General features: G+C 35.8%; 1 protein-coding gene and 1 long non-coding RNA gene across 3 annotated transcripts in view; both read left to right on the top strand.

The window, feature by feature from the left end:
- hebe overlaps positions 1-5283 on the top strand; it is a 49644-nt gene extending 44361 nt beyond the window's left edge. For both annotated transcript variants that reach the window (XM_073957771.1, XM_073957772.1), the window contains one exon: positions 2952-5283. In XM_073957771.1, coding sequence (XP_073813872.1) covers positions 2952-4573 — 1622 coding nt within the window. In that variant the 3' untranslated portion in view covers positions 4574-5283. The remainder of the gene's footprint in view (positions 1-2951) is intronic.
- Positions 5284-18268: 12985 nt separating this feature from the next.
- Positions 18269-19700, top strand: LOC141406700 (uncharacterized). Its single transcript, XR_012413477.1, has 3 exons — positions 18269-18442; positions 18515-18629; positions 18687-19700. It is a non-coding gene; the product is annotated as an uncharacterized lncRNA (long non-coding RNA).
- Positions 19701-26537: the final 6837 nt, after the last annotated feature.

Below are 26537 nucleotides of genomic sequence, written 5' to 3'. Positions count from 1 at the left end.
CTTCTATTAGAAGATCACCTGATCTTCTATTAGAAGATCACCTGATCTTCTATTAGAAGATCACCTGATCTTCTATGAGAAGATCACCTTATCTTTTCTGAGAAGATCACTGATCTTCTATGAGAAGATCGCCCGAACTTCTATATGAAGATTGCCCTGATCTTCTATAAGAAGATCACCTGATCTTCCGTAATGAGATCACCTGATATTCTATAAGAAGATCATCTGAACTTGTATAAGAAAATCACCTGATCTTCTTAGGAAGATCACCTGATCTTCTATAAGGAGATCACCTGATCTTGTATAAGAAGATCATCTGACCTTCTTTAAGGAGATTCCCTGATCTTCTTTAAGAAGCTCACCTGATCTTTTATAAGAAGATCACCTGACCTTCTTTAAGGAGATTACCTGATCTTCTATAAGAAGATCACCTGATCTTCCATAAGAAGATTACCTGATCTTCCATAAGAAGATTACCTGATCTTCCATAAGAAGATCAACTTCTATAAGAAGATCACCTGAGCTTCTATAAGAATATCACCCGATCTCCCATAAGAAGATCACTTGATCTTCTATAAGAAGATCAACTGATCTTCTATAAGAGGATCACCTGATCTTTTATAAGAAGATCACTTGAATTTCTATAAGAAGATCACCTGATCTTCCATAAGAAGATCGCCTGATCTTCTATAAGAAGATCACATGATCTACTATAAGAAGGTTACCTAAACTTCTATAAGAAGATCACCAGATCTTCCATATGAATATCACCTGATCTTCTACGAATAGATCTAAGACAAAATCACCTGATCTATAAGAAGATCACTTGATGTTCTATAAGAAGATCACCCAAACTTCTATAAGAAGATCACCTGATCTTCTATAAGAGGATCACCTGATCATCTATAAGAAGATTACCTGAACTTCTATAAGAAGATAACCTCAACTTCCATTAAAAAGAAGATCACCTGATCTTGTACAAGAAGATCACCCGAACTTCTATAAGAAGATCACCTAAACTTCTATAAGAAGATCACCTGGTCTTCTATGAGAAGATCACCTGATCTTCTATGAGAAGATCTTCTATTAGAAGATCACCGGATCTTCTATAGGAAGGTCACCTGATCTTCTATGAGAAGATCAACTAATCTTCTATGAGAAGAAGGCCGGATCTTCTACGGGAATTCCACTTGATCTTCTGTGAGAAGACCACTTGATCTTCTATGAGAAAATCACCCGATCTTCTATGAGGAGATCACTTGATCTTCTATGAGAATATCACCCGATCTTCTATGAGAAGATCACCTGATCTTCTACAAAAAGATCACCTGAACTTCTATGGGAAGATCACCTGAACTTCTATAGGAAGATCACCTGAACTTCTATAGGAAGATCACCGATCTGATCTTCCATATGAAGATCACCGGATCTTCTATAGGAAGATTACCTGATCTTCTATGAGAAGTTCGACTGATCTTCTATGAGAAGATCGCCTGATCTGCTATTAGAATATCACCTGGTCTGCTATTAGAATATCACCTGGTCTTCTATTAGAAGATCACCTGATCTTCCATATGAAGATCACCTGAACTTCAACAAGAAGATCATTTGAGCTTCAACAAAAAGATCACCTGGCCTTCTCTAAGAAGATCACCTGGCCTTCTCTAAGAAGATCAACTGATCTTCTCTATAATAAATTGACCTGATATCATTCAAGAACTACAATTGATCCTCTGATCTTCCATAAGATGATTGCAGAAGATCTTCTGTAAGAATATTGCCCGATCTTCCATAAGAAGATCAAATTATCATCTATAAAAAGGTCACAGATCTCCTTTAGAATGATCACGTGTTTTTTAAGAAGATCACCTGATCTTTATAAAGCGTATAACCTCCTAAAAGAATTTTAATTGATCCGCTATAAGAAGTTCACTTGATCTTCTAAATGAAGATCACCCAATGTTCGTAAGAAAATGTTTATCTGATATTCTATAAGAAGACCACCTGATCTTTTATAAGGAGACCACTTGATCTTCCATAAGAAGATTTAATTATCTTCCATAATAAGATTTAATTATCTTCCATAAGAAGATTTAAAGATCTTCTATAAGAGGATCAACTGATATTCTATAAGAGGATCTACGGATCTTCTACAAATGGATCTCCTCACCGTCTATCAGAAGATCTACTAATCGTATCTGGGAAGGTCTACTTATCTTTATAAGAAGATTTACTCACATTCTATAAGAAGATCAACTGACCTGCAATTTACGGATCGTCTATAAGAACATCGCTGATATTCCTCATATTCTGTAGATCGACAGATCACTGACCTTCTATAAAAATTTCACTTGATCTTCTAAAAGAAAACCTCTGATCTTCTATGAGGAGATAACCTGATCTCTTATAATCAACTGATCTTCCTAAAACAAATGTCTTCTCAATTACATAATTTATGTAATAGATTGAAAGAGAGAGAAAGAGGATGACCGGAGGAAAGTAAGACTGTTTATGATTCATCTGGTGTAATTTTCAGAGATTCGTGACGTCAACTGAACCTCCCATATAACGGTTTTTTATTCTTTTTTAATATGATGATTATCTCTTGCAATAAAAGCTTAATAATTTGGTATTTTTAACTTTATTTAAATACCACTCATCTTCAGTTCTTTGTTTCCAAACAATCGATGACAAGTGCAATATGACTTCGCCATCACCATTATTTTTAAAAATAATATTTAAGAAACATAATTTGTTTACTTAATAATATGCAAAATATTTATGAATCAGAAAAAGAAGAAGAAGCTTCTTATCTGAAGAACATTTGCTAATTAATTGCAATTAACAGCAACAAATGTCAAAAAACTTTTAACAAGATTTGAACCCAAAACCAGTTTCATTATTATAAAATTTTAATTTTTTTCTTCCTCTTCTTCTTCGTTTCTTTACAGTGTTGCCTGTTTATCAACAACGTAGCTATCATCACAACTTTAACATGGCTGATATCAACAATAAGCCCAAATTGCAGTTACGCGCTGGCATTTCTATTAACGGTGACAAGACACCCTCGCCGGCCACCAAGCTGTTGATCAACCACGGCAAGCCCAATTTCACCATTCAACGTTCGCCAAAAATTCAAAATGGCAATGGTTCGCTTTCCAATGGAAATGGTAATCCTTTGTCGCCAAAAGTTGATGCAGTACCCAAAAATGAATTTGTTGTCAAGTCGACCACCTTCAATGGGGTCTTTAAGCCCACGAACATTAGTGTGGCTACCAAACAAAATTTGGCTAAGCAAAATTTGGTCAACAATAACAACAGCAGCAACAACAATGATGAACATGAAATGGCCAAGGTGGTGTTGAGACGTACCAAAATCCCTGATCCTCCACTCAAGGAGGGTGAAGATGAAAATGTTCCCGAATTTATACGCCGCCAAAGACGTATCCAAGAACGTTTGGCCAAGGAGAATTTGGATTTCGAAAATAGACGCAGTGGCTACTTTACCCAGGTTTTGATTTCACCCTCGTCGCCCAATCGTAAATCGTTTGTGGAAACCATGTCCAGTCCTGCTGTGGTGCCCAGTTTGGAAATTCCTCCACCTGCAACACAACCGGAGAAAATTGTCGAGGAAACCGCCGAGGAAAAGAAGCAGGAGGAACAAGTATTGCAAGAAATTGCCAAGGAAATTGTGGAGGAACCTAAGGAACAGTTGGAAGAGACACCAGCTGAAACAACCTCTGAGGAAGTGAAAGAGACCAGTGTAACTGAAAATGGCCATGTGGAGGAGGATGAAGTAAACAAGGCCATTGAAGAGGTCAATAAGGCAGTGGCTGGAGAAGATGATGACAAAACCGAGGAGGAAACTAAAGTTGAAGAGGAGGAACAGCAACCACAAGAGGCTGTAGTCACCTCAGCCTTGGTGGAAGAAGTTAAGGCCGAAACTGAGGAGACCGCCCAAGTTGCTGTTGTTACCTCGGCTGAAGAAACCCCAGAAGTAACAGAGGAAACCAAAGCTAATGAAACGGAAGCTGAAGCTGCCCCAGTGCAAGCCGTGGTAACATCCGCCTTGATGGTAGAGGAAGAAGAACAAAAGCCTCAAGAAAACGGTCATGTGGAAGCTGTGGTAACCTCAGCCCCCATTGTTGCAGAGGAAGAAAAGCCCCAAGAAAATGGCCATGTTGCAGAGGAAGAAAAGCCCCAAGAAAATGGTCATGTTGAAGCTGTGGTCACCTCAGCTCCCCTTGTTGAAGAAGAAGCACCCAAAACCAATGGCCACTCTGAAGAAAATGGTCATGAAATCACAATTTCCCACACCAATGCCTTGAGCACACCCAGCATACCCTCTCCCGATCCCAGTGGTGAAAAGGGTGTTAATTTTGAACCCAAGACGGTAGTTTCCTTCTCCCGGGAACTGAATGAACCCAACAAATATCCCGATACTGTAAAGGTGGTGAAAGAAGTTGAAGGGGCCCAAGTTGATGATGAACTGAAAGAATTGGCTAAACTGAAATTTGAAATTAAAGCCGATCAGGAAGATATTGAAGTGACACCTGTGCTGAAGGTGGAATAGAGCCCCAAAACCCCTCCCATTTCAAATACTTTCCAGTAGAGTTAGACACATTCCAAACAACCAACAAATCTACCAGTTAAGATATGGAGATTGAAAGCAATTTGTAATGGCCATTTATCACAGAGATTTTTTCTCTCTTTAGATTCTATTATAAAAGCCATAGTTACCTCTCTTTGTGACACGGAGAGAGAGGTGATCATCAATTGTAATTAATCTCTAAACACAAGGCATTTTCTTTCCCCCCAGGGACTCTCTCAATAAAAAAGAGTAAAAATAAATTATTTTCCTATGAAGAAAGTTTATCCTTCTTAAGAGAGAAAGACTTTGCCTTTCTGCTACATTAGTTTTAATTATTAGAAAAAAAACACATTTTCTTATTTTATAAATAATCTTTATTGTTGTTTAAACAAAATGGCATTATAGTGGTAATAATTTTCACATATCCTTAAGTTAAATGTACAATTTTCTTATAAATATTGTGGAGCCATAATAGAGCATCCCCATTGCATTCATAAAGAGCATAGTTTGTTGGCTGAGAGGGGAGGGTTAATTCCCCTTTCTTCCTTAGGTATTTTTGTAGTCCATTGTTTTTATTACTATTATTATAAAAAGTATGTATTTTTTAGTTTTTAAGTTTTAATTGTTGCCAAATTTTAAATTATAATAAATAATTATTATTTAAATAAAAAATATACGAAAAAAAGACAAAATGAAGGATACTTTTATTTAAATTAAATTATTTTATTTTAAAGTTTCCTAACGAAATCCAATTCAGCCAAGCTGAAAAGGAAATTTCTTATGGAAATCTGTATTCATTTATTAGAACAATTGACAAATGTTTTAATTTTAATTAACACAAATTTTGAAATAATACTCTCAGAAAGAGTCAATAGTAGCACCCTTTCTCTCAAAAAGAGTCAATGGTAGCATCCTTTCTCTCATAAAGAGTCAATAGTAGCACCCTTTCTCTCAGAAAGGGTCAATAGTAGCACCCTTTCTCTCAGAAAAAGTCAATAGTAGCACCCTTTCTCTCAGAAAGAAAATGTTTTAATTTTAATTAACACAAATTTTGAAATAATACTCTCAGAAAGAGTCAATAGTAGCACCCTTTCTCTCAAAAAGAGTCAATGGTAGCATCTTTTCTCTCATAAAGAGTCAATAGTAGCACCCTTTCTCTCAGAAAGGGTCAATAGTAGCACCCTTTCTCTCAGAAAAAGTCAATAGTAGCACCCTTTCTCTCAGAAAGAGTCAAAAGCAGCACCCTTTCTCTTAAAACGAGTCAATAGCAGCACCCTTTCTCTCACAAAGAGTCAATAGTAGCACCCCTTCTCTCAGAAAAAGTCAATAGTAGTAATCTTTCTCTCAGAAAGAGTCAATAGCAGCACTCTTTCTCATAAAACGAGTCAATAGCAGCACCCTTTCTCTTAAAACGAGTCAATAGCAGCACCCCTTCTCGCAAAAAAATCAATAGTAGCACCCTTTCTCTCAGAAAAAGTCAATAGTAGCACCCTTTCTCTCAGAAAGAGTCAAAAGCAGCACCCTTTCTCTTAAAACGAGTCAATAGCAGCACCCCTTCTCGCAAAAAGAGTCAATAGTAGCACCCTTTTTCTCAGAAAAAGTCAATACTAGCACACTTTCTCTTAGAAAGAGTCAATAGTAGTACCCTTTCCCTCAGAAAGAGTCAATAGTAGCACCCTTTCTTTCAAAAAGAGTTAATAGCAGCACCCTTTCTCTCAGAAAGGGTCAATAGTAGCACCTTTTCTCTCAGAAAAAGTCAATAGTAGTAATCTTTCTCTCAGAAAGAGTCAATAACAGCACCCTTTCTCTTAAAACGAGTCAATAGCAGCATCCCTTCTCTCAGAAAGAGTCAATAGTAGCACCCTTTCTCTCAGAAAGAGTCAATAGTAGCACACTTTCTCTTAGAAAGAGTCAATAGTAGTACCCTTTCTCTCAGAAAGAGTCAATAGTGGTACCCTTTCTCTCAGAAAGATTCAATAGCAGCACCCTTTCTCTCAGAAAGAGTCAATAGCAGCACCCTTTCTCTCAGAAAGGGTCAATAGTAGCACCCTTTCTCTCAGAAAGAGTCAATAGCAGCACCCTTTCTCTTAAAACGAGTCAATAGCAGCACCCCTTCTCTCAGAAAGAGTCAATAGTAGCACCCTTTCTCTCAGAAAGAGTCAATAGTAGCACACTTTCTCTTAGAAAGAGTCAATAGTAGTACCCTTTCTCTCAGAAAGAGTCAATAGTGGTACCCTTTCTCTCAGAAAGATTCAATAGTAGCACCCTTTCTCCCGTAAAGTGCAAAAAGAAGCATCCTTTCTCTCAGAAAGAGTCAATAATAGCACCCCTTCTTTCAGAAAGAGTCAAAAGGAGCACCTTTTCTATCAGAGATAATCAATAGTAGCACCCCTTCTCGCAGAAAGAGTCAGTAGTAATACATTTTCTCTCAGAAAGAGTCAATAGTAGCACCCTTTCTCTCAGAAAGAGCCTTCTCGCAGAAAGAATCAATAGTAGCACCTTTCCTCTCAGAAAGAGTCAATAGTAGCATCTTTACTTTTAGAAAGAGTCGATAGTACCTCCCTTTCTCTCAGAAAGAGTCAATAGTAGCACCTTTACTTTTAGAAAGAGTCGATAGTACCTCCCTTTCTCTCAGAAAGAGTCAATAGTAGCACCCTTTCTCTCAAAAAAGGTCAATAGTAGCACCCTTTCTCTCAGAAAGAGTCAATAGTAGCACCCTTTCTCTCAGAAAGAGTCAATAGTAGCACCCCTTCTCTCAGAAAGAGTCAATAGTAGTCCCCTTTCTCTCAGAAACGGACAATAGTATCACATTTTCTCTCAATAGTAGCACCCCTTCACTCAGAAATAGTCAATAGCAGCACCTTTTTCTCAGAAAGAGCCAACAGTAGCATCCTTTCTCTCAGAAAGAATCAATAGTAGCAGACTTTCTCTCAGAAAGAGTCAATAGTAGCACCCTTTCTCTCAGAAAGAGTCAATAGCAGCACCCCTTCACTCAGAAAGAGTCAATAGTAGCACCCTTTCTCTCAGAAAGAGCCAATAGTATCACACCTTCTCTCAGAATGAGTCAATAGTAGCACACTTTCTCTCAGAAAGAGTCAATAGTAGCATCCTTTTTCTTAGAAAGAGTCAATAGTAGCAGCCTTTCTTTCAGAAAGAGTCAATAGTAGCAACTTTTCTCTCAGAAAGAGCCAATAGTATCACCCCTTCTCTCAGAATGAGTCAATAGTAGCACCCTTTCTCTCAGAAAGAGTCAATAGTAGCACCACTTTTCACAGAAAGAGTCAATAGCAGCACCCTTTCACTCAGAAAGAGTCAATAGTAGCACATTTCCTCTCAGAAAGTGTCAATAGTAGCACCCTTTCTTTTAGAAAGAGTCGATATAACCTCCCTTTCTGTCAGAAAGAGTCAACAGTAGCACCCTATCTCTCAGAAAGAGTCTATAGTAGCACCCTTTATCTCAGGAAGAGTAAATACTAGCCCCTTTTCTCTCAGAAAATGTCAATAGTAGCACCCTTTCTCTCAGAAAGAGTCAATAGTACCTCCCTTTCTCTCAGAAAGAGTCAATGTTAGCACCCTTACTCTCAGAAAGAGTCAAAAGTATCACATTTTCTCTCAGAAAGATTCAATAGTAGCACCCTTTCTTTCAGAAAGAGTCAAAAGCAGCACCCTTTCTCTTAAAACGAGTCAATAGTACCTCCCTTTCTCTCAGAAAATGTCAATAGTAGCACCCTTTCTCTCAGAAAGAGTCAATAGTACCTCCCTTTCTCTCAGAAAGAGCCAATAGTATCACACCTTCTCTCAGAATGAGTCAATAGTAGCACACTTTCTCTCAGAAAGAGTCAATAGTAGCATCCTTTTTCTTAGAAAGAGCCAATAGTAGCAGCCTTTCTTTCAGAAAGAGTCAATAGTAGCAACTTTTCTCTCAGAAAGAGCCAATAGTATCACCCCTTCTCTCAGAATGAGTCAATAGTAGCACCCTTTCTCTCAGAAAGAGTCAATAGTACCTCCCTTTCTCTCAGAAAGAGTCAATAGTAGCACCACTTTTCACAGAAAGAGTCAATAGCAGCACCCTTTCACTCAGAAAGAGTCAATAGTAGCACATTTCCTCTCAGAAAGTGTCAATAGTAGCACCCTTTCTTTTAGAAAGAGTCGATGTAACCTCCCTTTCTGTCAGAAAGAGTCAACAGTAGCACCCTATCTCTCAGAAAGAGTCAATAGTAGCACCCTTTCTCTCAGAAAGAGTCAATACTAGCCCCTTTTCTCTTAGAGAATGTCAATAGTAGCACCCTTTCTCTCAGAAAGAGTCAATAGTACCTCCCTTTCTCTCACAAAGAGTCAATAGTACCTCCCTTTCTCCCAGAAAGAGTCAATGTTAGCACCCTTACTCTCAGAAAGAGTATAAAGTATCACATTTTCTCTCAGAAAGATTCAATAGTAGCACCCTTTCTTTCAGAAAGAGTCAAAAGCAGCACCCTTTCTCTCAAAAAGCGTCAACAGCAGCACCCTTTCACTCAGGAAGAGTAAATAGCAGCACCATTTTTCTCAGAAAGAGTCAACAGCAGCACCCTTTCACTCAGGAAGAGTCAATAGCAGCACCATTTTTCTCAAGCAGAGTCAATAGCAGCACCATTTTTCTCAGAAAGAGTCAATAGCAGCACCCTTTCTTTCAGAAAGATTCAATAGTAGCAACTTTTCTCTCAGAAAGAGCCAATAGTATCACCCCTTCTCTCAGAATGAGTCAATAATAGCACCCTTTTTCTTAGAAAGAGCCAATAGTAGCACCATTTTTCTCAGAAAGAGTCAATAGCAGCACCCTTTCTCTCAGAAAGAGCCAATAGTATCACCCCTTCTCTCAGAATGAGTCAATAGTAGCACCCTTTCTTTCAGAAAGAGCCAATAGTAGCACCCTTTCTCTCAGAAAGAGTCAATAGTACCTCCCTTTCTCTCAGAAAGAGTCAATAGTAGCACCACTTCTCACAGAAAGAGTCAATAGCAGCACCCTTTCACTCAGAAAGAGTCAATAGTAGCACATTTCCTCTCAGAAAGTGTCAATAGTAGCACCCTTTCTTTTAGAAAGAGTCGATATAACCTCCCTTTCTGTCAGAAAGAGTCAACAGTAGCACCCTATCTCTCAGAAAGAGTCTATAGTAGCACCCTTTATCTCAGGAAGAGTCAATACTAGCCCCTTTTCTCTCAGAAAATGTCAATAGTAGCACCCTTTCTCTCAGAAAGAGTCAATAGTACCTCCCTTTCTCTCAGAAAGAGTCAATGTTAGCACCCTTACTCTCAGAAAGAGTCAAAAGTATCACATTTTCTCTCAGAAAGAGTCAATAGTAGCACCCTTTCTCTCAGAAAGAGTCAATAGTACCTCCCTTTCTCTCAGAAAGAGTCAATAGTACCTCCCTTTCTCTCAGAATGAGTCAATGTTAGCACCCTTACTTTCAGAAAGAGTCAATAGTAGCACCCTTTCTTTCAGAAAGAGTCAATAGTAGCACCCTTTCTTTCAGAAAGAGTAGAAAGTAGCACCCTTTCTCTCAAAAAGCGTCAACAGCAGCACCCTTTCACTCAGGAAGAGTAAATAGCAGCACCATTTTTCTCAGAAAGAGTCAATAGCAGCACCCTTTCTCTCAGAAAGAGTCATTAGACGAACCCTTTCCCTCAGAAAGAGTCAATAGTAGCATCCTTTCTCTCAGAAAGAGCCAATAGTAGCACGTTTTCTCACAGAAAGAGTCAATAGCAGCACCGTTTCTCTCAGAAAGAGTCAATAGTAGCACCCTTTCTCTCAGAAAGAGTCAATAGCATCACCTTTTGTCTCAGAAAGAGTCAATAGTTGCACCATTTCTCTAGGAAAGAGTCAATAGTAGCACCCTTTGTCTCAGAAAGAGACAGTAGTAGCTCCCTTTATCTCAGAAAGAGTCAATAGTAGCACCTTTTCTCTCAGAAAATGTCAATAGTAGCACCCTTTCTCTCAGAGAGAGCCAATAGTACCTCCCTTTCTCTCAGAAAGAGTCAATATTAGCACCCTTTCTCTCAGAAAGAGTCAATAGTATCACATTTTCTCTCAGAAAGAGTCAATAGTAGCACCCTTTCTCTCATAAAGAGTTAATAGTAGCACCCCTTCTCTCAGAAAGAGTCAATAGTAGCACCCTTTCTTTCAGAAAGAGTCAATAGTATCACATTTTCTCTCAGAAAGAGTCAATAGTAGCACCCTTTCTCTCATAAAGAGTTAATAGTAGTTAATAGTTTCTGAGAGAAAGGGTGCTACTATTGGAAATATCGTATTCAGCCACGCTGAATAGCAAATTTCCTATAAGGAAATATCCTATTCAGCCAGGCTGAATAGCAAATTTTCTATATGGAAATCTACTATTCAGCCAGGCTGAATAGAAAAATTTCCTATGGACATCTTTATTCAGACCTCTATTTAAACCTTTTCTAAAAGAAAGCTGCTGCTATAGACACTTGATAGAGCCCTTCAACTGCACATAATCAAAAAAATGTTTGAACTTTTGCTTTGTTGCAAAAAACTAATAAAAATACCCGAAAAAATATTACGCTTCACACTTTAATTCCAAAGCAAAAAATCCAAATTCATTTTATTTAAATTAAAACTTGAAAACAGAAAATTTGCTAGAACAAAAGCGAGACAAAAAAATTTGCCACACCTCTCCAAGAAACCGCAATTTTTTATTGTTGTGCGGTCCAATGATAATCAATCAAAAAAACTGTTTAGACAACTTGTAGCACATTTGACCTCCAGAGAACAACAGCAACCAACATCAACCTTAAATTTTTTTCGCTTTGGAAAGAAACACAACATTTTGGCCAATAAATACAAAAATAAACACTAAACAATAAATTTAGGCAGCTTTATTATGGAATGGAATAATGCACTAAACAACTAGAAACAAAATAAAGTAACTACCAAAAAGATTAGCAAAATAATGAAAAAAAGCTAAATGTTGAAAAGTCAAACCATTGTTGACTGATAACAAGCCATGACCAAGACCATGCTGACTTTTGTAGTAAACCTTTACGAGTTTAAATGGCAATCTATTGACCACCAAAAACATATTGGGAAAAATCACTGTCAATGTCAGTGTCAGAATGTTGGAAGGAAGGCATTTACTTCATTTTACTTTTCTTATCAAAAATTGTAAAAATTGTATAAATTTTCTTAATTGAAAAAGTTATGGAGGAAAGTCACCTCTCTCTTAGCTTTTTTGCTAATCACAAATGGGTTTTTTATAACTTTGACAAATCAGTTACCGCCAAAAAATGACGGATGACATTCTCATGAGTTGATAGTTTTTTGGTTTTTTTTTTACCATAACTCACACTGAACATTTTGTGACTAATTCTGAAATTTATTTGATTAATTCATTTTAATCATTCTTTCTTTCTCTCCACTTTGGAAAGTACCATCCATAGTTTATTGTCAGTTTTGAAGTGGAATGACAAATGTCTCGACTCTGAAGTATTTTTAAATAATAATATTTTTTATTTTCATTTTATTAATTGTTTATTATATGGCGTCTTACATTTGCCAATCGGCAACATGTGAGTAAGGTGTGGGTAATAACTTGGTCTATTCTTTACCGTCTTTCTCTACACCAACACCAACAAAAATAACTATTTAATCAGCCATAAAACCACGAGACTACAATTATTTATTGTTACTTTAATTAGAAGGCTAATAATCTATAAGCCGATAAAGAAAAACTTATTAGGACAAGTGTTAAATGTTTTAAATTTAATTAACACAAATTTTGAAAAACACACAAAGGGTCAATAGAAGCACCTTATCATTAACAAAGGGTCTATAGAAGCACCCTATCTTTGAGAAAGGGTCAATAGAAGCACCCTTTCTTTGAGAAAGGGTCAATAGAAGCACCCTTTCTTTGAGAAAGGGTCAATAGAAGCACTCTTTCTTTCAGAAAGGGTCAGTGGAAGCACCCTTTCTTTCAGAAAGAGTCAATAGAAGCACCCTTTATTTTAGAAAGAGTCTACAGAAGCACTTTATCTTTGAGAAGGGGTCAATAGAAAGGGTCAATAAAAACACCCTTCCTTTCAGAAAGGGTCAATATAAGCACCCTTTCTTTCAGAAAGAGTCAATAGAAGCACCCTTTATTTTAGAAAGGGTCTACAGAAGCACCTTATCTTTGGGAAGGGGTCAATAGAAGCACCCTTTCTTTCAGAAATTGTCAATAGAAGCACCCTGTGTTTCAGAAATTGTCAATAGAAGTACTCTGTCTTTCAGAAAGGGTCAATAGAAACACCCTTCCTTTCAGAAAGGGTCAATATAAGCACCCTTTCTTTCAGAAAGAGTCAATAGAAGCACCCTTTATTTTAGAAAGAGTCTACAGAAGCACTTTATCTTTGAGAAGGGGTCAATAGAAAGGGTCAATAAAAACACCCTTCCTTTCAGAAAGGGTCAATATAAGCACCCTTTCTTTCAGAAATTGTCAATAGAAGCACCCTTTCTTTCAGAAATTGTCAATAGAAGCACCCTGTGTTTCAGAAATTGTCAATAGAAATACCCTGTCTTTCAGAAAAGGTCAATAGAAACACCCTTCCTTTCATAAAGGGTCAATAGAAGCACCCTTAATTTCAGAAAAGGTCAATAGAATCATCCTTTCCTTTAGAAAGGGTCTACAGAAGCGCCCTTTCTTTCAGAAATTGTCAGTAGAAGCACCTGTCTTTCAGAAAGGGTCAATAGAAACACCCTTTCTTTCAAAAGGGTCAATAGAAGCACCCTTAATTTCAGAAAGGGTCAATAGTATCATCCTTTCCTTTAGAAAGGGTCAATAGAATCATCCTTTCCTTCAGAAAGAATCATCCTTTCCTTCAGAAAGGGTCTACAGAAGCACCTATCTTTGAGAAAGTGTCTTCAGAAGCACCTATCTTTGAGAAAGTGTCTTCAGAAGCACCTATCTTTAAGAAAGTGTCAAAAGAAACACCCTTTCTTTCAGAAAGGGTCAATGGAAGAACACTTCCTTTCAGAAATGTCAATAGAAGCACCCTTTATTTCAGAAAGGCTCATTAGATGCACCCTTTATTTCAGAAAGGCTCATTAGATGCACCCTTTATTTCAGAAAGGCTCAATAAAAGCACCCCTTCTTTCAAAAAGTGTCTATAGAAGCACCCTATCTTTGAGAAGGGGCCTTTGAGAAAAAGGGTCAATAGAAGCACCCTATATTTGAGAAAGCCTCAATTGAAGCACCCTTTCTTTCAAAAAGGGCCAATATAAGCACCCTATCTACAGAAAAGGGTCAATAGAAGCAGCTTATTCTTGAGAAAGGTTGAATATAAGCACCTTATTTTTGAGAAAGAGTTAATAGAAACACCTTATCTACAAAAAAGGTCAATAGAAAAAAAGAAAACACCCTTCCTTTCAAAAAGGGTCAATAGAAGCACCCTTTCTTTCAGAAAGCCAATAGAAGAACACATTTTTTTCAGAAAGTGTCAATAGAAACAAACATTCCTTCAGGATCTACAGAAGCTCTACTTTATTCCAAAGAGTCTTCGGAAGCTCCATTTCTTTCCGAAAGGGTCTATAGAAGCTCAATTTATTTCCGAAAGGTTCTATAGAAGCTCTATTTCTTTCAGAAAGCGTAAATAGAAGCTCCATTTCTTTCCGCAATGATCTACAGAACCTCTACTTTTTTCCAAAGAATCTACGGAAGCTCCATTTCTTTCCGAAAGGATCTACAGAAGATCCATTTCTTTCCGAAAGGGTCTATAGAAGCAGCCTTTCTCTCAGAAATGGTCTATTATCGCTCTAGTAGTGTTTTTGTAATATTCCTTTTGTTACCTTTTTGTTGTTATATTCCTTTTGTTGCTTATTTTTACATTTTCAAACGATTTATTTTATTGCGAAATGAAAACCCTGCGCCATCTAATGTCAAATGCCAGAAACTATAATTAAATACAAAACATTCGAAAGCTTAAGATTGAAACAGTTGTATTTTTCACATAACAATCATAGCATACCTTTTGGCGTTTTTATCAAACATACGTTATGAATATTAAAATTGTTGTTTTGGTTATTAAATAAAATTGTGTAAATTGTGAATCAAAAAGAAAAATATTTTAAAAATTAATAATTTCGATATAAAGGAGAACATTAAATCTGGTTTATATAAAATTAGTGAAAAAAGAGGACGGAGCAAAATATTGGACTGTTTTGGAACAATAAAAGATGAAAATGATGTAGAAATAATAAATTTTTGTAGTAATTTGTACAATATATACCTTACTTGTTATTCCTATTTATATCTTATTTGAACTTGTTATTTCTATTCGTCTGTTACCCAGTCTTATATAACCCAGATATGCCCATTGCTTGATCGTGATCATTTTAAAAGTATTTTTATATTATTTTAGAAGCAAATGTGAAATAATAACAGTATGTTTATGTGTTTTTTAAAATTTTTTTTAAAAAAGTGGTTTTTGAGACCACTTTTGGACACAGGGTTTTATCATATAACTGGGAGTTATGGGACACAAAACATTTGACATATAGTCCAAAGTCACCTTTTCGGCATCTAGTTAACGTTTTTTCGTAGTAGGCTCCACATCGTGTATGTTTTCGTTATAAAATTACCCAATAATTAATCGGTCATAACGCAAATTATTGTAAAAACTAAGCGATCGGTGGCAACTTCGATGAACTAGACCTCAAAACTCAAAAATAGTAGCTCAAAATAATGGAATCACATAATATGCCAAGGGCTACAGATGTGTACTGAGTATATCACCAACATAAACGGTACTTTGATAAACATAACATATCAAATTTTCAAGAATTTTGTGTGTCCTATATATAGGACGCTGGGCATATCTGGGATAAACTACTTTGAATATTATTATATATGAGTTAGCCTACTATAATTTGTTTCAATGTATACATTCTAAAATATGTCAAATGAAAATAAATAAATATTCAGTTTTGGAATATTGGTTAAAAGGAACAGACGTGTTCAAATTATTACGGCCTACAATTTTCAGAAGTGGGAACGATTTTTTTTTTCTTTCAAACAATTTTGTATGCTTATTCAATGGAGAATATTATTGGAAAGGATTATACCGTTCCACAATTACGTATGTGGTTACAACAGCTCGGTTTACCATCTTCAGGCACAAAAAGTATGCTTTTACTAAGGCTGAACGAAGTTCCTGCTGTCGAAAGAGGCAATTGTCCCGAATTGGTAAGGAATGTGACGGATGAAGCGGAGAATGCTTGTGAAGATGAACGTAATGATTTTGCTGAGGATTGTGGAAAGGAAGAAGAGAATGAAATTCATAGTGAAAGGAAGTTAGAAAGAATTGAGGAAGTACATCAGAATGGGTCAATGGCTGAAGAGAGAAATGAAGATTCAAGATTTAATATAATGAAGAAAGAACTGCAACTTTTGAAGCGAGAAAACGAACTTCTGAATCGTTAGAATGAGTTTATGAAAAAAGTGATGGAATATGAAAAAATAAGCGCTAATTTTGAAGGTTCTGGACAAAAAGATTTTGGCTTGAAACAATTTGGAAGGACCAACCAAGATGGTGAGAAAATCGATTCGATGATTGGAATCATTAAGGATATTATTCCTGATTATGATGGCGGTGTACAATCTGATGTATGGGTAAGCCAATTCCGGGGAATACTCGAAGTTTATCATGTGAATGAGAAGACCGCAAAGGCTCTATTGTTGGGCAAACTAAAAGGAAAGGTCCAGAAGTGGTTACACAACAAACCGAATTTTGTTACGCAAGATGTCGATGTTTTGTTATATGAAATTAAAGATGTTTTTTCCGTGAAGGTAAACAAACTTTCGTTGCGTCGTAAGTTTGAAGCCAGAACATGGCAATATGAAGAATCATTTATAGATTATTATGATGACAAAATATTACTGGCTAACAATGTTGATATCGCAGATGATGAACTGATTGATTGTATCATAGACGGTATTCCCGACAAGCACCTCAAAATACAGGCAAGCCTACAATGTTATAAGAACAAATCCCAACTGTTGCAAGCCTTTTCAAGAATAAATTTGGAGAAACCGGAATCGATGTATACGAGAGGAGTATTCCAAAGAAATCAAGACAATAACATTAAATGTTTCAATTGTAATACACTGGGCCATATGGCAACAGATTGTGAGAAGCCGAAGAATGCTTTTGGAACATGTTATAGATGTGAAAGTTTTGAACAATGTGAGGCAACCCGTCCTCATCAGAAAAGTGAAGCTCAACTAGTAGAAGAGAGATCAAATGATGAAAATAGGGACATGTTTGTGCAATCAATTATGGCAGTTGACAGCGAACCTAAAATTGCTAAATGTCTTGAAGTTAGTGACAGGGAAAATTGTTTTGTGCATAGTTCCGGGAAAAGAAACCAAAATGTAAACACACAAAGTTTGAGTAACGGTGTACCAGCCTTGGGTTCGAACACTTTTGAAGACAATTTAATAATTTGCCAGAATAGACAAAGAAAGCAGAAAAGTATATGTGATCAGCTACAGAAAAATGAAATTTCGAAAGCGGATTTAAGTGTAAACCGCGAATTAAGAAGAAAAGAAACAAAGAAAAAACAGGAAGTCCTTCAATGCAATCATGAAAATTACTTCAACATAACACGAAAAGAACCAAGAACTTATCAGATCGGAGATTATGTAACGGTAAAAAATTTCGAGAATTCTGGAGGTGTATCGAAAAAACGCATACATGAATATAGAGGTCCATATAAAGTAACAAAAATATTAGATAATGATCGTTATTTGGTTCAAGATGCTGACGGTTTTCAGTTATTTCGAAAAGGTGGGTGGACGTTCTCAAATATTCGCCCTTGGTCTAGTAGTCGTGTGAAGTGATAGCCAATGAGAGATCAGGAGCTCTCTCGGTCAGAATGGCCGAATTGTAGTAATTTGTACAATATATACCTTACTTGTTATTCCTATTTATATCTTATTTGAACATGTTATTTCTATTCGTCTGTTACCCAGTCTTATATAAACTACTTTGAATATTATTATATATGAGTTAGCCTACTATAATTTGTTTCAATGTATACATTCTAAAATATGTCAAATGAAAATAAATAAATATTCAGTTTTGGAATATTGGTTAAAAGGAACAGACGTGTTCAAATTATTACGGCCTACATTTTGTTGCATGTAAAACGTGCACAAATGTTTACAAATATAACAAAAAGCGGTCTCTAAAATCTAAATAAACACAAGTGCTATTCCTATATCAAGAATGAAATAATTGAGCCAAATCAAGAGATAAAAAAGGCATGCACAGAAGTATTGACCAATTTGGTTGTGGAAGATATACGACCATACAAAAAATTGGATATGCTCTCACGTGTGATATGAGGACGGCAAATTTTTCAAATTTGTTGGATGGATGTTACAAGAGCAAGCTTCTAGGAGTGAAGTCTATGAAGGGATCTCCGAATACAGCTAAATTATATATGAATGACATAAAACTAAAAGAGAGATAATTTCGGAAATATAGATAGATCAAATAATATATCATGGCAGAATAAGAAGGTAATCTCATTTGAAAAAACCGTCCTTGAGCTGCCAAATACAACCATGTATTCAAAACGAAATGAAAGTTGTTGTTGTTATTGTATGTCAATGACAACAATAACAACATACTATTGTTTGTTTACATTTCATTATTTTATATAATTTTTCTTGGAACAAATAAATTTCAATTAAGTGACGATACGACAATCATTGGCACAATTTCAGGAGAATGCATATTAAGTTTTTCTGGCGCTTCTTTTGGTTAATGTAATTCGGGCTGCAGTATGCAATAATTGTTGCAAAATTGTCAAAAAAGATGGTAAGCAGCGTGCAAAAAGAATTTCTGTGAAAAATCCCTAAAAACAATGTTTTTCTGTATCACGGTCCTCAGGGCACACTCGGAAAACAATTAACAAACAAAACAACATTTGCCCAGCCGTGATGTCGTCAATCAATTGGTGGATTATCCTGATACCAAAAGCGTTTCGGCAACAGACAACAAGTCGGTAAGTAAATGGGTTGGGGTGATGATGAATTGATTTAATGTGTGTTCCTTGTTATAGGTCACCAACCCTCTAGGGAATCTCGACAAACTCGTCGTGCTCTGATCAGTTGGTTTTGAAAACACAGGCTTAACCCTAGTTTAGTAAAAACTCTCCGATTTTTGTGAAATTTTTTATTTATAGAAAAAATTTAATTTAAAAAAACATTTTGTTTCCGTTTTCGAGATTTGCACCTGTCCATAGGAGAAAGTCTTAAATCCCCGGACGGCTATTTAGAGAAGAAATATAATTTAAAAGACAATTTTGTTCAATTTAGAACATTAACTTTTTCCATAGACACCTATAATGTAAAGAAATGAGCCCTACAGAACCGAGTTCTCAAGATTCTAAGGGCCATATCTCTGGATCCATAGAAGGTATTACAAAATACAGCACCATTTAGATTTAGCGGGCACCCATAATGGACCCATTTTCGACTTTTTGAGGATTTTATGGAAAAATGCGGGTCCAAAAATCGGTTTTTGGGTTATATCACCTGACCACCTGAAAATAAACCCATCATATGACCACTTTTAGGATAGGTATTTCCATAAGCTTTCCAATGATACCAATCGTAATCGGTTTAGTAGAGCCGGGTCTAAACCGGGTTTTGTACCCGGACTTTCGGGTCCAATAACCGGGTAACAGGATCTGTCCCCCAAGAAAATTATACATTCCCATGGTCAGCGCAACAATAACTACCTAGGGAAAAATTTAAAAGAAAAATCGGAGAGTTTTTACTCAACTAGAGTTGTTCCGAAACACATACCTTGATGGTGGTGGCCTCTACTGAAGATCTGGACTGAAATCCAAAAGGTGAACAAATACCAAAGATGCCGTGCTGGCCGAGGCACCATACGCGGTCGTCGTGGATGAAGGTTTTTTTGCAAAAAAAGGTTCCACCCACATTGAAGAACCTTCCTCAACTGAAGATTGCTAACACCGATTTGTATAGCATTTTTAAATCTGAAGAAATCCGCAGGTACTTCGGCCGTGTTCGTCGTCTCAATCCAAGACCCACCCCCTCCCAGGAAGATGCACACTTTTGAAATCTTATAAACATTGTTAGAATATTATATATTTTAATGCTGCAAAATGTATGATTTTATATATTTAAGACTATGTATATAAAACTAACTTAAGTTTTGCAGCCATATCTGTTTACAGCATATATTTGCTGGACGAATGTATGTCACTGGCCGACTTCCGTAACGTCATAAAACTGCATCGTTTCAGTTGTTGCACATGCTTTGTAAAAGTACTTTCAAATGCACACCGTTGCAAAAACTTTGTACCTGTTGACCATTTTGTGTGTATTCTGCGTTTCAGTGACTGCGCATCAGTGATGTCTTGGATTGCAATACTTCACACTAATTCTGCATCACAGCGATATGAATAGGATGTTTGACATTAACAAGGCAAATGTCTATAGGGATGTCGGCCACTCTTTAAATTTTTGTGAGCACCAGTCATTTATGTTGGTCGCTATAGGATTTTTTAGGCCTTGAAGGAATATGTATGTCTGAAAGCATGGACTTCATCATGAAATACATCATATCACTGCAAACAGGAGCACAAGGAATTTATAACCTATTGTCGAACAGCCCTTAAGAGAAATCCTTAATCTATGTCTGGAAAAATTTTGGGAGGATTAATTTTTGACAAAATCTGTTGATCCGGTCGTAAGTTACCGTTCGCACCAAATTGATTATTTTGAAAAAGTATGACGAGACCTATATTTAGACCACTTTAGGTGATCCGTTCGAGAGTTATCCTTCAGACGGGCGGACATACAAGGCTAAATCGAATCGAATCGGTCTGAAAAATTTAAATTTAAAAATTTGAAATTAAATTGCTTTCAGATTTGAAATGTAAATAAAACTGACATATGTATGTTTTAACATATACATACAAAGCTTGTCAAAATAGTTTTGACTACGAAGGGACGTCAAAGCAAATACAACCCTGTGAGTTGTGAGCGTAAGACTACCTTGTATCATTTTATCATGATAATATATATGCCGAAGAAAAGTATTCCAACAACAAATTTTCAGTCGTGTATATTTCTTGAACAAAAACCGTTAGATTACGTTTACATTTACGAAATCGAGTAGATTTCAACTGTCAATTCCTATGCGTATAGGTCAAATGAAATAACATCTGAAATCCACTGGATTTAATTTGAAGTTCAAGTAATGGAATTGTCAGTTGAAATCGGGTGGATTTCGTAAATATAAACAAAGCATTACTGGGTGCATTTAACTGTTCGCTAAATGATGCTTCTGTTGTGGTTACTGATAGAGGAAGTGATATTAAATTAGCTTTGTCAGAACATGAAAATATAAACTGCATGAATCACTTGCTGCACAACACCATTGAAAAGGGCATAAAAGACTCATGGCATATTCAAGAAATTGTAAGGCTGTCATCAAAACTGTTAAAATACTTTAAGAAATCGGGTTTAAATGTGGATGTCGATTCATCATTGAAAACCTTTACACCCACAAGATGGAATACGGTTTATACCACTATCCTCTCAATAAAATCAAATTTTGCTGAAATTCAAAGAATTCTCAATGAAACAAATCTGACAGCATAATACAATATTATAAAGGAGTACCGTTTAGACCAATTAATGTCTATTTTGAAGCCATTTATGAATGCTTCAAAACGAACTTGATGGTAGCTCTTATGTTGCATTACATTTAGTTCATCCTCACATTAATAATTTAAAAGTAATGTGTAGCACCGACTATGATGATGAACCTGGTTTTATCACCGAGTTTAAAGCCAAATTATTAGAGATTTTTACTTCTTTGGTAGATAGCCACATACAAATATCTCATAAATTAGCAATATTTTTATTTCCCCCATCTAATCAGCTTACTCAATTCAGTTAAATGAACAAACTGAAGTTATAAACATATGCAAATCATTGTTGCTTAACTATTCAAATGAGAGCAATAGTGGGAATTTACCAACTAATACAAATACTTCACAAATATATTCACTATTTAAAAAATATGTACAACCAATCGAGGAAGTTCATTCTAGTGAATTCTTTATTGAAAGGGAAATAATCAAATATAAAACCAAATATAAATCCAAATCAGAACAGATTTCGATATAATTTTTCACATTTATTTGTAGACCAAATTCCGTCACATAGTCCAAATTTCATCAAAATCGGGCATACATATGTAGCGTGTTTCGTGCATCAAATACCTCAAATCTACCTAAAATATATATGAGAGCTATATCCAAATCTGAACCGATTTCGATATAATTTGGCACACTTATTTCTAGGCCAAATCCCGGCAAACATTCCAAATTTTATTGAAATCAGTTTTATATAACGGGTTTCGTGCATCAAATACCTAAAATCGGCCGAGAATATATATGGGAGCTATATCCAAATTTGAACCGATTTCTTTATAATACGGCACACTTATTTCTAGACTAAATTCCGTCGCACATTCCAAATTTCATTGAAATCGGACATATATAGCGCGTTTCGTGCATTAAATACCTAAAATCGGCCGAGAATATATATAGGAGCTATAGCCAAATTTGAACCGAATTCTATATAATTTGGCACACTTATTTCTAGACTAAATTCCGCCGCACATTCCAAATTTCATTGAAATCGGACATATATAGCGTGTTTCGTGCACCAAATGCCTTAAATCGGGGGAATATATAGCTATATCCAAATCTGAACCGCTTTTTACCAAAATAAATAGCGTTCGTCCTTTGGCCAAAAAAACTATCATCCCCAATTTTCATGCGAATCGGACAATAAATGCGACCTGTACTTTGTTTACAAAAATACATGGACAGACGGACATGCGTAAATCGACTCAGAAAGTGATTCTATGTATATCCCTAAAAGGAACTATGGGTCTATCTCGTTTCCTTTTGCATGTTACAAACTAATGCACAAAGACATAATACCCCTTACCACAAGGTGGTGTAGGGTATAAATACTAGAGTGCCTTTACAAGATTACTTTGATATTTTAAAGTGGTGAAATGATAGTGCTCCATCAGAAAGGATTTTTTCCATTGCTAGGACTCTTATCACAGATAAAAGATCCAAACTAGAATGCAATGGAAAATCTTTTCATGAATTTTTATTTATAAACGTAAATTCTAAAGACTTATTTCATTTAATTAATATTAAATTAAATTAAAAAAATCGCCGGAGGGGTTTTAAAATAAATCGCGATTTAAGTTCACATTTTTAGTGGTTCTTTGGTTCTTTTCACGATTTTGCTTGGAAACCGCAAGTCGTATCGAATTGAGTCTAAAGAAAATGTTGTAGCTGTGAAAATTCTACACAAGATTGGTCTTTATGATATTTCCGTAGGTTTTACCGTTTTTGAGATATAGAGGTTCAATTCAAATGTTTAGGTTTTTATCTTAAATCTTCACGATTTTGCTTGAAAACCGCAAGTATATCGAAATGGGACTAAAAAAATGTTGAAGCTGTGAAAATTCTCTACAAGATTGGATGATTTTTTTCCTAGGTTGTACCATTTTCAAGATATATAAGTTTAATTTGGGAAATTGGAGTAATGTCATTGTTTTATAAGGAGGCGATACAGTCCCTGCATTGTCTCAATTTAAACTTTTATATCTCGAAAACGGTAAAATCTACGAAAATATCATTAAGATCAATCTTGTGGAGAATTTTTACAGCTACAATATTTTCTTTAGTCCCATTTACATAGGACTCGCGGTTTCCAAGCAAAATCGTGAAAACCTTAAGATTTAAGTAATCGCGATTTATTTTAAAATCCCTCCGGCGATTTTTTTTTGTTTCTTGATATTTCTACGAGCATTGTAGTTTCAGAATCAGCAAAAACTTCCGAGGTATAAGCACCTTACATTTAAATTTGTTAAGGCACACCGTGAGGAGCAGGGCGACCGACATTTTGTAGCCTTCTTGCCAAACTTGAAATGGTACCAGCATATGGAAGATCTTGTCCGGGACTTGCTTCTTGAGCGGATATAATTCGTTATGTTTCTACTATTCCCTTTTACTGTCAAACTATCGACCTTTTTTAAAAGTTCAGATACTTGCCTTTCAAGAAATTGCAATCGATCGTTGTCGCTTGTTGAAACCGCGTTGACTACACCAGTAGCGTCCGATTGGTCATGGATTTTATCCGCCATCATTGCTAATTTATCAATTCTATCTTCGCTCACCGACAATATAGCTCTTGTTGTTTGAAGTAGGCGTTGAATCCATAATGTCTTTAAAAGCTCTTCGGACACTTTTCCGCTGGCCAATTCTCTCAACAATCCGGAGAGCTTTTTGTCACCAATAATTGCCGTAGCCTCTTTTCTTCCGATTCCATAAATTCGTTCAGCAATGTCTTCTTGAGCGTCTCATATTTGTCCTTCGTTGGGGGATTCTCCAAAACATGGCTCACGTCACTTAGGATATTGCTTTCCATGGACCCGACTAGCGTGTGGAATTTTGTTTCGTCGCAAGATATTCCTGCCGTTACAAACTGGGATTCCAATTGGATAAACCATAGCTTTGGATTTTGTCGCCAAAATGGAGGAACGCGTACAGCAACTCGGGATATTTCCATTAAATTCTTTTCGGTTGACATATTTGAAAAATTTTGAATTTCTTCCGTTCGGGGTCACCAATGTAGTATGGATACAAGTGCTCTTTTCAATTTCAAATTCAAAACTAAATTTTATTTTATGAAAATATTTTTGTTTACATTTTTCACATAGAAATAATTCTTAGTCTACTTAATATATTTTTTATTTTTGATAGCACAGTTACTGCTTGTAGTAAGTGCCACCACACACTCATTCCCACATTTATATCATATTATGTATGTATGTAATGTATATGATAAATCTGTTTTGTTGATACGTGTTTAGTACAAACAAACTTTGTTTTTGTTGTTTTAGGGTGTTTACTATCTCATTATGAAGAAAAACTTAAAAAAGGAGGATGTCAAAATTTGACTTTTGCAAAAAAACCGTATTTGGAACCAACGTGTAATTATACCAAATTACATAATTTTGGTCGGAAACTATTAAAAATGCTTGCGCATCCCTAATGTATGGCATGCAACAAGTGCTCTTTGCATGACATGCTGTATCAGCGTTGCCAGTATTTTTTAGACTCATTTCCCCAACTTGTCCAAAACTTTTCCCCAAAATTCCCCAGATTTTATTGAATTTCCTCAAAAAAATCCCCAATTCTTTTTTTACAAATAATTACAAAAAAATTAAAATTAGTTTTATTTTATTATTAAAATTCATATCATTAAACTTGTAAAGTATTCTATATACCTATATATGAATTAAATTAACGATAATCAAAACTTCATTTTCAAGTGATTCAGAATCATTAGTCTTATTGGATTTATATAAATTTGTATAATGAAAGAGTTGTAACATTTCTTTAGCTGGGTCAAAAATTCTACAACAAATGGAGTTGTTAGAAAATTGATTATTTATTCTAGTAACTCGTACTGCATTTTATTTCTGAATATGGTTCAAAATAGAAGACTCTTTCTACTTAAGAATTAAGGCCTGGGTACATAAGCTGCCTCGCCTAGTTGCCTGGCTTTCATACTTCATTTCTGTCATAACAAAAATAAGAGAATAAAGAAGACCGAACAAATTTCGAACTGGTTGCCCTTTTCTTTTTTATTCTTTTATCAGAAGCAAGCAAGGTAAGCAGGCGAGGCACCTTATGTACCCAGGCCTTCACTTGTTGGAACGGAAAGCATATTTAATACCATCTCCAATTTACGAATGATAACTATCTCCATTGCGATTCGTAAACAATCGTGGTGATTTTTGTGTTGACAACTGGTTCTAAAAAGGTTTGTATAGAGCTAAATTGTGTTGACCCAGTGAATTTTTTCACTATCTTCTTACTTTTATAAATGGTTTCAATATCGAGTGCACAGGGAAAAATGCATATTAGCAATGTGTATCGGTTTGAAAACTTAGATTAAGGCCCGTTCTTACATATTTTCTTTAAAATCCCTTTTTGTTATACTTTACTTTAAGAAAAATAAGGAATAAAGTTCGCATTACCAGGGATTTGTTATTACATCTTACATTCCATTTCAAGCAAAACCGTCTGTATACATCAAATTTACTCAAATTGGGTTGGTTAATTTGAATTTGCTCTTGTTTTTGGGCGCACTTTAAATTTTAAAAGAAACTCAAAGTTCCTTTTTAATTTATCTGGCACTTATTATTAAAGCAAACTTGTAGGAATAAAAAAAGGGTTATCTGTCCGATATCGGCCAACATTTAACTACAAAAAGGATATAATAACGGGACTTAGCATATTTATCTCCTTTATAATTGGAGTCATGAATGTTAAATAAAGTTTAATTTAATCATTGCCAATCAATACAGTAATCATTTCTGCAGTTAAGTCCCCTTCAGCAGTTGAAATGACGGAAAATGTTATTTCAATTCAATCCACTGTTCTAGTACGCTGTCAGTTGTCGAACCGCATGATAACACTTCAAATCTTCAAATCTGTCATAAATTATTACAGCAGCGACCAGTTAGTATATGATGCATGTTATTTGTGCGTCACGCGTGCGCTGCTACTATTAACGTACTGAAATTAAAAGATGATCTGAAGTAATTAGCCAAAAAAGAAATTCCCCAAAAATCCCCAAATATTTTTCAGATTTCCTCAACATTTTCCCAATTCCCCAAGTCGAAATTTTTTTCCCCATTTCAAATAAAAATTCCCCAATTTGGGGAAAAATCCCCAATACTGACAACGCTGTGCTGTATTGTGCTCTAGGTTCGTTTCGAACATGTTGTTGTAGAGTGTTGTTTTTGCCTTCGTTAAGTTTTAACAACA

The sequence above is a fragment of the Musca autumnalis genome, unplaced genomic scaffold (assembly GCF_047663935.1).
Source record: "Musca autumnalis isolate F117 unplaced genomic scaffold, ASM4766393v1 scaffold_5, whole genome shotgun sequence".
NCBI classification, from domain to species: Eukaryota; Metazoa; Arthropoda; class Insecta; order Diptera; family Muscidae; genus Musca; species Musca autumnalis.
The sequence above is the reverse complement of the archived record's forward strand: the minus strand, read 5'-3'. Positions and strand labels throughout refer to the sequence as shown.